The following is a 13,445-nucleotide window of genomic DNA, read 5'->3' as shown; positions in this document are numbered from 1 at the left end:
CCTTGAGCTTACTCTTACTTTTTTTCTAACATAGAAACTCCCGCTGCCGTCTGAACCATTTACCCATTCTTAAACACAGCTGGAACATTTCCCAGAATGACTCCTTTCATCTCATGGCTGCCATATTCATCCTCTTTAGTTTTCCTGACTATTATGTTTTAAACTTTCTGAAAAAAAAAATGACTACAGCTATTCTTTTCCACCCCCAAGCCTACATCATGTCCTGCAGTGACAGTGTCTGATACAGAGTCTCCCAGGCATGTGCCCACGCAACCAAGTCACCCTATCTTCTATCTTCTGGCATTGGACAGCAGACTCTGTCTATCATGATACTCTCTCATTTCTCTATTACCACATTCCTAATGTAAGACTTGCATTACGGTTTAAAACTTTCATGCTTAAATATGGATAGCCATACTTAAACATATCACAAACAGATTCATATTTTTTCATGTTGTTCAGAATCCCTAGGATAATCTTTAACACTAGCTAATTTATCATTCGATGATATAAGAATGAAGTAAAAAGTTTAAAAAGAAGGTAGAGAAGCAATAGTCTATATTCTGCTGTATGAAGCACTTAGCATGCTGTTTATCACAGATCAAGTGCTGTGCAATACAGAGTAAGTACGGTCCTGATGCTGATGATATCTTCAAAGGTGGTGGTGGCATCCTAATCAGCATCCCAATTGCTGCAACAGCTACATAAGGGACAAATGGTGCAATTATAACCTTGGGATCAAGTCTTTCTCCTGAGTACCAATGAGGCTTAGAGCGAAGCTGGTCGTCTACTGCTCACTGCCAATGGAGAGTTCTTAACTAAATCTATATCCCTCCTCTACAGTTGATTCAGTCTGACAAAGAAAAATCTGCAAACACAGAGGAAGGAGGGTTCTGGCGGGTATATCACGGAATACTAATTAACAAGGTGACTCTTTGCACACAGAGATGGTATGCAGACATGACGTAACAATTAAGCTCACATCTTCGTACGACAGACTGCTTCTCCTTCCGCCGGGATAGCCTTTCCCCCAGTTTGTATAATGAACTCCTCGTCCGTCTGTCCAAAGGAACGTGTGCTCTGAGTTGACGTCATTCAGTCCAGTCCAGGCGTTGAAAGTGGAGTCTCTCATGTGATAAGTGACAAATGCTGAAAACAAGGTACAGGATTTAAAATCGGGAACTTTGAACAGTATGAGGACAAAAACATGTTTTAAATATGTTAAATTAAAAATATCGACCATATGACTCCACTCTTGTTAGTAGTCCCAAGCCAAGAAAGAAAAAAAAACCCACAAAAATAGACAGAGTCTGATCTTAGTGTCCCCATCGCAACCGAGTTTTGGGCTTTGATACATTCTTAAATTACAAGTCTGGGTTGTATGCAGCCACTGCAGGGAGTTGGGAAAGTTGTATCTTACACAAAGGCCCCAGAAAAAGGGCTAAGTGAGTCTCAAAGCCATCCTATCCACTCATGCTGGAGACCTCAATATGAGCTGTGGTTGGGGGCTGCCTACTACCCTGCAGAAAAAAGTATGCTCTCTTCTAACTCATTAAAACTCATCCTGTAATCCGATTTTGTAGTTTCCTTCTTAAGGGTTTATTTTATTGGAGAGAGGGAGAGAGAGAGAGAGAGAGAGAGAGAGAGAGAGAGAGAGAGAGAGAGAGAGAGAGAGAGAGCCAGTCTGGTAACTTAGCATAACCCTGACTCATAATGAAACATGAAAAGGTGACAGAGCATATAGAATGGGCACCAGCAAGGCCCTCATGTATTTCTCTCTGGCACCCTGTAAGCTACCAGTTGTTCTGGTTCTATAAACAAAACAATATGATGACAAGAATGAGGAGAGGAAGAGTTTCCAACTCAGAAAGGCTTTGAAAATCAAAGCCATTTATCCACACAATAAGCAGCCTGCTCCTAAATTTTCAGTATCACAAAAATACCCAGGCAAAGGTTATCTAATCAGGATCCCTCCAGGGAAGCAAGGCCTGGAGAACATTAGCCATCTAATGTGGATGTATAGAGCCAGACATCCTTAAGCTAAAGGGTTCACAACCTGTAGTGTATAGAAAGCCATTGCTTTTTGTTGCATCAGTAATTCTGTGGCAGAAAGGGCAGGAACGAATATTCCAAAACAATGGAAGATTTTATTGCCCATATGCCCTATACCTTCTCTTTAGTTCCACACCCCTCCAAGCCTCACTCAGCAGCTGCTTCTTAATCCCACATGCTAGATAAAAGATATCTCTATTGACTAAAACAGCAACATATCCCCCATGAATATGGACAAGAAATTGAAGGACACAGCATTTGGGGATTCTGTTAGAAAATACAAAATAGGGGCCTGGAGAGATGGCTCTCTCTATATTTGAGAATGTATGCTACATTTTCAGAAGGCCCAATTTCAATTCCTAGTACCTATACTGGGTAGTTTACAAGCACCTGTAACTCTAGCCTCAAAGGATCTAAAATCTTCTTCTGGTCTCCACAGGCAGACATACACACACACACACACACACACACACACACACACACACACACACACATACACACGCACGCGCAAGTAATAAATAAGTCTTTTTAATGCAAAATAAAGTCTGCAGAGACATAACCACCTGCTCACACATGAGCACAAAATTCTGAGGAACAGCCGTTCCCAAATTCTAATCCTATTTTCAAATAGAAGAGCCTTGTTCATTTTTACATTTTGCTCAATTAACTAAAGGTAGAAATAGGTCCAAATGTTTTTCTTCCCATATTCTTTGGTGAACTAAGAGTACAAATAGATATTTGTTTTGATTTTACTTGTCTCCTAAACAAGACTGTAACTTCTGCCTCCTGCTCAACTTGAAACACGACGTGAACAGCTCTACATGGTAGCCAGCATACAGCACCGACCTCCCCCCAGTGCCAACAACCGCATTACGAATTCAACAGCGTGTGTCTGTTCTGCCAGGAATAATGTTATTTTATCTGAAAATTGTTTCCTTCTGTACATCCCACTGCTCTGGTTCTAACTCTGTTGTGCCAGGAATCAGCACTTTGTGGGGAAGAGAGGAAATTCAGTACTGTGTTTCCCTGCTGGGTAGCTCAGGCAAAAATCTGGTGAGCCAGCTCGAGAAATGTGAATGTTATGTTCTTGTACCATGTGTTACTGTTTGACCCTTTGCTGTGGGTGTCTGAATAGCTGGTGAACTTGTCAAAGATTCCTGTGGAAACTCGGTTGGTTTCATGTTTCATGGGTCCTAAGAAAGTGCACATCTGTGCCTTAATTGAACAAGCATTTGGGAGAGCAACAGCAGGTTTCTAGTATCTTCTGAACTTTTCCAGATACATAATCTTTGATAAGTATTTTGAAAGTCAAAGATGCTCTGGGGTTGGAGATATGAAGCAGTGATTAAGAGGTAGGACCCAAGTTTGGATAACAAAAGATCATGTAGGAACTGGATATGATGATATACATGCCTGTAACCCCAGCATGGTGGAGGATAGAGGCAGGAGGACCACTGGAGCTCGCTGGATGCTAGCCACGCTGCAGCTTCAGTGAGAGACCCTGACTCAAGACACAAGACAGAGAGTGGTAGAGCAGAAGAAACCTGGTGTTCTCCACTAGTCTCCGTATAAGCACACACATCTATGTGTACCTTTACACACATGCATGTGCACACCATAAAGCATATGTTCCCCCCACACCTAACCAACTAAAAGAGATGTTAAAGATATGTAGCCTAATTTTTCCTATAACCTTCTTATAAATCTGCACCCACAATAAACCTCTATTCTGTATACAACATATGGGCTCTACTCTGTACACAGTATACATGGCTCTACTGTGTCCATTTGAGCACTATACAACTTAACCATTTGCAAACCTTGACCCATTCATGACACAATGTATTTCATCAGTCCTGGCTGCTGGAATGACCTCCTCAGTTTGAACCTAAATATAATTCCCTATATCCATCATTCATCCAGATCTTCCTATTAGAACCATACAAGGTGCACACTCAAAGGACATGTGTTCTCAAAGTGTTTAACCTGAGGGCCTCTGATCCATAACTCGACTACTATGGTTTCCAAACTCTACAACAGCTTTAGTCTGAATCTTAGAACAGAAATCATCATTTGAATGGGATACCTATTTCAGCAATGGTAGTCCCCAAAGGGTCACTCAAGAGTGGTCAGTACCTTTATTTCTGGGTAGAAGAGATGAAGTCTGTGTGCTCATGCATGTGGGCATGTGTGCTGAAACCAGAGCACCTCTGTGTATTTCTCAGAATCTAGCCAACTAAGGTTTTATGTAAAAGGGTCCCTTCCTGCCCTGGAGGCTGCTGGTTTTATTAAGCTGATGGGCCAGAAGTCCTCAGGGAGTTTCCTTTCTCGAACTCCCGTATGCTGGAACTACGCACGTATGTCACCACCCCAGGCTTTGAACGTGGGTGCTGAGGATTAAACTCAGGGGTCCTCATGGCTTGCACAACATGCTCTTCATTGACTGAGGTTTCTCCCTAGCTCCAACTTCTTTCTTTTGACAGAAGAATGAATTTAACAGTCCTCTTGATGGTTGTGACCAACCATTCTCTTACCAGATACTCCCATAACCAGTTTATCCTCGAATCTCATCAAAAACTTCTTCCTGCCTTTGTCCAAAGCTTTCATTAAAATGTCAGCTTGGATGTATTGTAAATTATATGACCAGGGGCCAGACAAGGAGCATTTGTGAGATCAGTAGCTGCTCACTTCGTACTCAGAGCTACTTGTCCTTAGTCCCTTGCATGACAGATTTGTTGGCACCTAGACAGGATGTGGACTGGTACCCAGGGTTTTGATCCTAAACTCCACTTCTGACTAAGCATGCTCCTTCCCTCAAGGCTCTATGAACATCAGTTCCTCGTCCACAAACTGGAATAATAATGCCTGGCTCATAGAGTTGCTATGAAAATGGGAAAGAATTCTATGGAGAATTTTCTTTAAATCCCAGTATAGCATCTAACACTATATAAAATCACTCTTAGTAAGAAACTGAGAAGATATTTTCCCCTACTGTATCTTATTCCAGAAAAAAAAGTAGTTATAATAAGCAACAACCTATCACTCTAGGGCACACACACACACACACACACACACACACACACACACATACATTTGTAATTGCCAGGAATATTCATAACTGCCCAGGTGTGTACTTTACACACCTTGCTCTTTTGCATTCTCTATGGACACCAGGTTTCCTTTCAATCCTATGCAAGCTTTCCGTGCCTCTTTCCAGGTCTTTTTCTCTTCTTCAGCAAACCCAAAAATTTTAAAGCACTGTAACCAAAGGGGTGGAAGAAAACAGAGGTTTTAGCTAAAGATAATAAAGTTCACATCAAGAAATCAAGTTACTCATGAAACTTACAAATAAATAAAACTTTCCTCAGGCCTAAACAAGAACTAAAAGGGAAAATTAAATCAGCTTCATGGCCCACATGTTTTCTCTACAGAGTTTTATTTTTGCCCTTGAGATACGGGCACAGATCTTTGGCTAATAGCTCACGTAGGTTCTTTCTTTCCATTGAGAATTTGTGATGGAAATCTCCAGCTATTCTTGCACAAGTTGTGCTAAAGTGATGACATAGGCAGAAGTTAACTCTGAGGGCTGCGGTTGGCATCTGTCACTGTTCCAGAGTGAACAGCTCTGCTGGGGTTTAGTGGGAAATGATCCCCATCGACTCACGCATGTAAACTCTTGCTCCTCACACAATGGTGCCATTTTGTGATGCGCCTGGATATAGGATACTGAGGTAGGCCCTCAGGGATGGAGCTGGAGCCTCTTCTGGTCCTTTGTGTCCTAATCCACTATGGCATGAGGAGCCTCTACCATTTGTTCCCACCTCCATGAAGCCAGACATCTAGTCTACCTGCTCTGCTCAGATAGACTGGGTCCTCTGAAATACGGAGCCAAAATCTCTCTTGCTTCTATTGTCTATTTTTTACAGCCACAAGAAGACCACCTAATAATACAAATACCAAGACTGAGATCAGTGTTCTCTGATACCTTGTTGTTGTACAAATGCCAACCTTCCTTGCAGCCACCTGGAGTTGGGGGTGTGGTAGGCATGGCAGTGGCATTGATGCTGCTATTATGTCGCTGGCAGATGAAGTTATTTGGATAACCGCAGTTGATATCATTCCAGAACCCTGTAAAAGAGAAGTGCTAAAGTAGATCTGTGTATTCATAGTTTAAAGCATACCTTCAAAGATACAATATCTCAGTAGGGGTCTCAGAAAATGGTTCAGAGTAACTTTACCTTATTTTTCACATGACCAGAAGAACCTGCCCAAGCACTCTCTGTCTTTGTTTCACTTATCTCATAAGAGCTCAGCTTGGCAGAAAGATTCCTATATGCTGAGTGTGCTCTTGGTATTACAGATATGTTATTAAATTATTAATCACCAATAGTCAGTCAAATAATACTTAAGTATGTGTTTAGCATTAGACGTTACTTCATTTAATCTCCCCAACAAAAGACACATCACACCAGCCCTCCCATTTTATGCAATGAAAAAGAGCTAGACAGAGAGAAAGATGATTGGTTATAAGCATATTCTAGGTATTTTCCTCACATAAGAACATTTAAAAATGCCTCGCAAATTGGAAGAAATAGGATGATACATTTTGTTAGCTTGCTGGTGAACAATCCTGATAAATTTATCTTTGCAAATGAAACTGTTGCACCAATAAAATTTGGACTCTCTGTTCTTCTCCTATGAAAGTATGCTGCTTGCTATTTTTAGCCTAAAGATGTAAGAAATGGCGCACATCACACCCCAAAGCACGTTCAATAAGATCGGTATATGATTTACCTGAATTTGTGTACATTGTTACACAGTTTTCATCATCATTTGCAAAGTTGGGTTCCCCCGTAGCCCAAGCTACAAAATCGACTTTGCTTCCGTCCATCCAACTGCAAAAGAAAATTGAAGCGTTTCTCGACAACCCAGCCAAAATGACAACTCAGAGGGGGGGAAAGGCAAATACATCAAGATAAAGGGGGCATGGGATGTGCAGCAAACGGGAGGAAACTAAGGAAAGGAACTCGAAGATGTCGGGCCTCCTTTGTGTTCCTCTGTAGACTCCCTGATGCCTTCAGGTCAAGTTCACAAACAACCACGTAAGATTTAATCTTGTAAAGTAAGGATTCCCCACATGCGGGGGATGCATAGTCTATTACTAAAGAATCTACTTAAGAAGATGCATAAGAATGATGTGAATACTGAATGCTGTCCCACCCTCTGCACTCCTCAGAACAAGCTCCCAATAGCCCTGAAGAGGGAACCATGTAGAGCCTGATTAGTCTGGAATTCAGACGCAAAATTCCTTCCAAAGTAATCTTCAATCACGATGTCCATACAATTTAACGGCATGCGATTTCCATACAATTTATCAAAGAGGAGACAAATACAATTATTTTTCATTAGTGCCATTCTGAGTCTTTTGCTTACTCCATGTTTTCATAAAGTGGGTGAGCCAATGACTATTGTCATAAGTTATAGAAATTCAAGGACTCTGGGAGCTGGAAATAAAAGGAATCATAAAAATCAGCCCTCTTTTTCTGGAGATGATCAAATGGGTGTTTTCCATAACGATAGCCAACGTCTTTATTCTCTAAAAATAACAAACTTGACTCTAGGTCTCAGTTGCTCAAAAGTAGCAATCAAAGTCCCACAAAATGTATGTCACTAAGACGTGGGACATCTTATGTGGGACAGATAGACACATCTGCTCTGGAAATGCACGAGAACCATATTAATGAACATTGGAAGAAACCTTCAAGATATAAGAATTCCTTTTCTCAAGCACAGCCATTCCTGGCCCTATGTCTAAGGAAGGTCCTAAGCCTGCTCTTCTGGGGGTAAGTTTCATCATGAACTTGGATACATTAGAGACCCAGAAAAGGGATCATTTGGCCTGTGTACCAACATTGGTCGAAACAGGGTTGCCATTTTGAAAATATATTCAGCGTTCTTCTCTCTTTAACACATCTTCTTAGTCAATGATTGACTGACGGCTGAGTGCCCTAAAATAAAGACTAGTGACATTTTGTGAGATCAAATCCATTTTTGAGCCTTTAAATAATTAACAATGTTGAAAATCTTAATAGAGTTATCTTAAATAGTTTTACTTTCACATTTTTAAGGATTCCTTTTTTCAGATTCAGATCGTCACGGAACTTTCAATGCACTCAGCAAACAAAGGTCTCAACACAAGTCATGTGTTTATCTGATCTCTTTTCTAAGCCATGATGTCGGCTTGATATACTTACATGAACTTCTTATCCAAGCTGATCAACAGGCCAATAAAATACGGTGACTGCCCACCATTCTTGTTTATCTAGAACACAAAAGTTTATAGATACAATTTACAGTCACCTACTAAGCAACTTAGGCAAAAACGTATGTATTAATAAGGGGGCCTATTTACATTTGCCAAGAAGGAATTCATGCACAAATACTATAGGATTATATTCACAAGGACGAAAAATACACTCGCAATGCAATAACCTGAGTTTAGAAAGTGAATACAGTAATTTATTATAATAACAAATATCTAAAACATTTTGGTGCTGAAGAGGCCATGTGAAATAAAATAGGCAATGAGATTTGTACACTATACATAAGGACATAATATGCAGCACATATTACAAATAGGCATTTGTGCAACGTTAGGGAGTACCCTGGGAGCTTCAAAGCAAGGCATATCCACAAGGAGGAATGCTAGACTATCCTTTGTACTTAAGTGAACTTTTCCTTTAAATACTGACAAATCCATTTTCTGCTATTCTGCTCATTCCCTCTTTGGCAAATGATGAGGAGGTCACATAAAGATTTTTTTATTTATTTTTTTAAAGCAGAAAAGTACTCAGAAGACACGAAGAAGATTTTTACTTTTAGGAATAGCTGACAACACGGGCACTACTGAGCTTTTTGTATAAATAACAAAACTGTACTATCTGTTAACAAATAATTTGATCCAACAAAGACAGACCTCTTGATTAATAATCATAGTATATGTTATACAAGTGGTCTGGGATTGAGACATAACAATTGAGACAGTGATCCTTGAAAGTTAAATTCATAAACTAAAGGGGATCGTCGCGATGTTTAGACTTAAAGTATTTCTGCGTTCTGTGATTCTACAATGGGTGTCCTAACAATACAGTACATCCCTCTGTGAGGCTCTGTGTCAGAGTCTCAGGAACTTGAATCATTTACCCTCAACCTCGCATTTAGTACATTATTTGAGAATTTGTTCTAAGGTACTGAAGGCAGAAATCATCTTTCTTTCTAGCATGCCCTTCTACTCCTTACTATATCCTTACATATTTCCACAGAAACTTCTTTTCACTTTCGCTTTTAATGGTAGCAAGATCACCAAAATTCTTCTTGCAGAAGGCCCGCGCGTTGTCCATGGTTTCCTTCTCCTTGCTGAAATAGTACTGGTAGTCTTTGTAAATAACCCACCCATCTGCAGTCACTGGTGGATCTGAAAAAAAGTCAGAGAAAGAGATATTTCTTTACTTAGATACATTATGGAATGTGGTTAGTAGGGATAAGCGCTATGTCAAAGATACGAACAACTCCAAGACCCCAGAATATGCACCATGTCAGTCAGGGACAGATTGGATTGTTCCAAGCCAAATATCTACCTCCCGTCAGTTCAATGAAGACTGGCCTCTCTCCTCCTAAGTAACATCTATGAGTTACTAGTGGGTGAGAGAACTCCTGGCATGGCTCTAGCAGAATAGCAGATCTAGGAAGATTTACACACATGCCTGTGATGTTCAAAGGCCAAGCTTGAGGACTCCTAAACCTAGATTTCATCTACACCCCCCAAGACTTCTTACAGATGGATTTGAGCTAATCTAGGTTGGATTAGAGAGCCAGGCAGCTAATTCATAAAGAAGGTGTCTAAACCCTCTTTCAAAGCATAGAATTTTCCTTTTCTATACAGCAAAAGGTTGTAAAGGTGTCTATAACCTAATCCTAGGAGCCTGTGTATGTCAGACGACAATGGAAAGGACTTCATAAATGTGATTAAATTGTGGGTCTTGAGAAGGAGTTATTATCTTGGATTATGCGGGTGAGCTTTAGATCTAATAATGCAAGGGCTCTCAGGGAAGGACGCAGAAGCAAAGACCCAGTGCACAAGGGTGCAATGCGACATTGAACAACATGGTGCAAGGTTGGGTTGAGGACAGAGCCAGGGGTCATTTAGGGAAGAATTCAAGGAAACCAAGTGAAGGCCGTGGCCAGAACCTCTGTGGGGTTGGGGGGAGGTGGTTCTGTGGATGAAAGCGTGCGTTTTGACTCATGGGAAGCAATTTCAGATTTCTGACTTCTAGAACTCTCAGCAAATAAGCGTGTACTACTTTAAACCGCCAAGTTATACACACTGGTCATGTGCTAAAGAAAACCCTGGACCCTTGGATTCGACTCACGAAACCACATGCTAACAGGGCAACTGGTTAGTGTCTGCTCCCCGGAGACAAAACTCCAACCGTTCATGAGATCCTCAAAGACACTAAGATACTAAGAACTCTCTTCCCACCATCTCCCTTTTCATCACGGAAGGAAAGGAGTCAGCAAAGGCTATAACAAAGAAATCAGAAAAGTCAGGGACACCTACTGTCTTGAGGAGCGGGTGTAGGCTCGGGTAGTAGTGTTTTCCCTGTAAAATAAAAATACAGAGTCGTCAAGCGTCCACTGGTGCCAATCCTGGTGGGTTTTTCTGGGTCAATAAAACCTTGACACAATCTTCCACACTTGCCCCATTCCACCCTCCCATCATGTGGTGGTGGGAGAATGAAAGTAAAGAGATAGACAGATTAAGGTTTATACAAGTCCAAACCAATACCGTAAGTGGGAGGAAATATCTAGGCCTTAATAGTGCCATATAAAGGAAAGAAAAAAACATTAATTTTGGAATCAGGAAGTCCAGCTTAAAATCCAAAACTATTTGGTCTTCACCCCCCCCCCTTATAAGAAGGGATTAACCATGTTTATAAATAGGCGTGTAAAAGATTAAATTTTTGGTATGCAGTCAGTGTTCACTACACAATAATTTTCCAGGTAGACATTTTAGTAGTAACCATGAAATAATGTACAATTCATTATCTGGAACTATCTGAGGTGAGTCGTATGTGGATAAGACACAAATATTGTCTTTTCAATTATTATATCCTTACTAAACTTTTACTTATAGCTCACTAGGATTTTTTTAAAAAATTATTTTTCTTTCAAAAAATAGTTAATATCTGGATTTCGTTAGAAGCTGACAAGAGGGCACAGGTAATGCTTTGCCTTCCAGGTAACATATTTTCTATCTACCAGAGTAAAACAGAGCGACTAACAGCATTAAAAGGTCACGATGTGTCTGTCACTGGCAGACAGCAGGAGACTGTTTTTAAATACAAGGCAATGATTGTTCTATTCGGGAACCTCAGAAGGATGCTAATCCAGAAGGTGGGAGCCTGTGCATCCAGCCAGCAGAGGGCAGTACCGGGCCTCTTAACTGCAGAATAGGGGCAGCGGCCATGATTCCCCAACGGCAGAGGGCAATGTGATTCCACTCAGCTATTGCAATGATGTCAATATACGTTTTGATTCGAGGGTGAGCTTGCTTCCTCGTTTGTCATAATCCACCTCCTCTGACCTCAATGACTACCCTGACTTTGCCCTAATTTCCAAGTCCTCATACATAATAGGTGAGTTCCATAACACTAGGGCCTTCCCCCACACCGCTGGTTCTCTGAGTGTTTTGGATATTATAATATCCAACTTGGAGGGAGCTTGTACCTGTGTCAAGGATAAAATAGAAGGTCAGAGGGTGAAAGTTACAGAAAGTGAAACGGCACTAAAGGGCAGGACTCCCATTTGCCCCTGCAGCTGTAGGTGATGGCCAGAGTCCCGGCTGCTGGTGGGAATGTTTCTGAGGACGTGACTCTCGTCCAGGATTCTCAGGTGGCCTTTTGATCTTCTGTTCCTTGGGAACGCTTATCTGTTCTCAACACCTCCTTTCTTATCCTGTGAAATAAGGGCCCCACACTTCCCTGATGCTGGTATTTTTGTTTGTGCTAACAGAGGAAACAAAATGGGGTGTCAGGAGGCTAGCTCTGTAGTGAAAGAGAAAGGGGGCACAGGATTCATACCTTTTTGGATCTGACAGATCCAGTTGTTGAGGTGTTCACAGTTAATATCATTCCAGGACATGCCGGGGTCACCTTTCAACTCACCACAATATTCAACGTTTTGGTAATTATTTGGCTCTCCATAAGCCCAATTTTCATAGGAAACCTATGGTAGAAACATCACGCTTGATCTGAACCACAACACCAGGTTGCTATGCTGTGCTAGAAACATCAGGCTGCAGATGTTAACCACGGATACCACACCAGTGCAAACCCACATTGGGGGCAGGGGGAAGAGGAGTGGCTTGGATTCTTCATTCAATTGCTTTTTACTTTTAACTTTGGAAGCACATTCTGTGGACATGGGCGAGAAACAGCTTTTATTACACGGAAACTTCTGAAGCCTACTAGAGTAGGGAATTGGTTTTTAAAACAATTCCTCTATTCCCATTAAACAGAATGGATCCAGGGGCCACAAGCAGTGGGATTTACATGTAGGAAAAAATTAGCAAGAAACTTCCACATCTCAGTCGGTGGTTGTAATTTCCTAAATCTACAGCTCGTTCTTAAAGGATGATATTTCAGTAAGTTGTTGGAAACACAGGCTACAGAAAAATAATTAGAGAAGAAAAAGTCTTATAAAACGCGGCTAACGGAACGGCCATCCTTTGCCAAAATGAACAGTGGAAACAAACCGGGGACCTGGGTAGTTTGCAGTGATCAGAGTCCAAAGAGCTCTGGATTAAAAATTATGATCTGTTTTCCATAAATACAAATGTGAAATCCAAACACCAATCCAGTAACCAAACAAACCATGTCACCTAAGTCGGTACCTTGGGAGGTGCCTATGGGTTCTAAGAGGAAGCAGTGCTTGTTGATATCATAAAGCACCATTTCCCAAGATGACCAGGACCACCAAATGCTGTTAGCAAAGCCAGAGCTCCATCTGACTCTGATGGCTACCAAACTCGTGTCCAGTTTCACTGAGCTAAAGGCAGCCGCAAAAGAGCTTTGAAGACGTTCAACCATCTAGATGCTGACTTTGTGCAGAACGGAGTCATTTTATAAAAACTGAGAGGTGGGGCTTTTCATTCCTTAGGTTATTCTTAAACACGGCTATGCGGAGGCCAGTGCTAGGCAGTGAGTCTATACTACACTTACATTCATTTTGCATAAAAAAAGTCTCCAACTGTCTTAATGACATACCTTGATAAAGCACCAATTAACCCAAATGATAATGCCAATGTAAATACAGTACAAGGTAATATATATATT

General features: G+C 41.1%; 1 protein-coding gene across 1 annotated transcript in view; it reads right to left on the bottom strand.

The window, feature by feature from the left end:
• Mrc1 (mannose receptor, C type 1) overlaps positions 1 to 13,445 on the bottom strand; it is an 80,974-nt gene that overhangs the window by 15,031 nt on the left and 52,498 nt on the right. Inside the window, 8 exon segments of the mRNA NM_001106123.2 lie at positions 983 to 1,149; positions 5,196 to 5,310; positions 6,038 to 6,180; positions 6,847 to 6,947; positions 8,307 to 8,374; positions 9,363 to 9,526; positions 10,670 to 10,711; positions 12,192 to 12,336. Of these exon segments, the coding sequence (NP_001099593.2) occupies positions 983 to 1,149; positions 5,196 to 5,310; positions 6,038 to 6,180; positions 6,847 to 6,947; positions 8,307 to 8,374; positions 9,363 to 9,526; positions 10,670 to 10,711; positions 12,192 to 12,336 (945 nt within the window).

This window comes from Rattus norvegicus, chromosome 17, assembly GCF_021556685.1.
Source record: "Rattus norvegicus strain SHRSP/BbbUtx chromosome 17, alternate assembly SHRSP_T2T, whole genome shotgun sequence".
NCBI classification, from domain to species: Eukaryota; Metazoa; Chordata; class Mammalia; order Rodentia; family Muridae; genus Rattus; species Rattus norvegicus.
The sequence above is the reverse complement of the archived record's forward strand: the minus strand, read 5'-3'. Positions and strand labels throughout refer to the sequence as shown.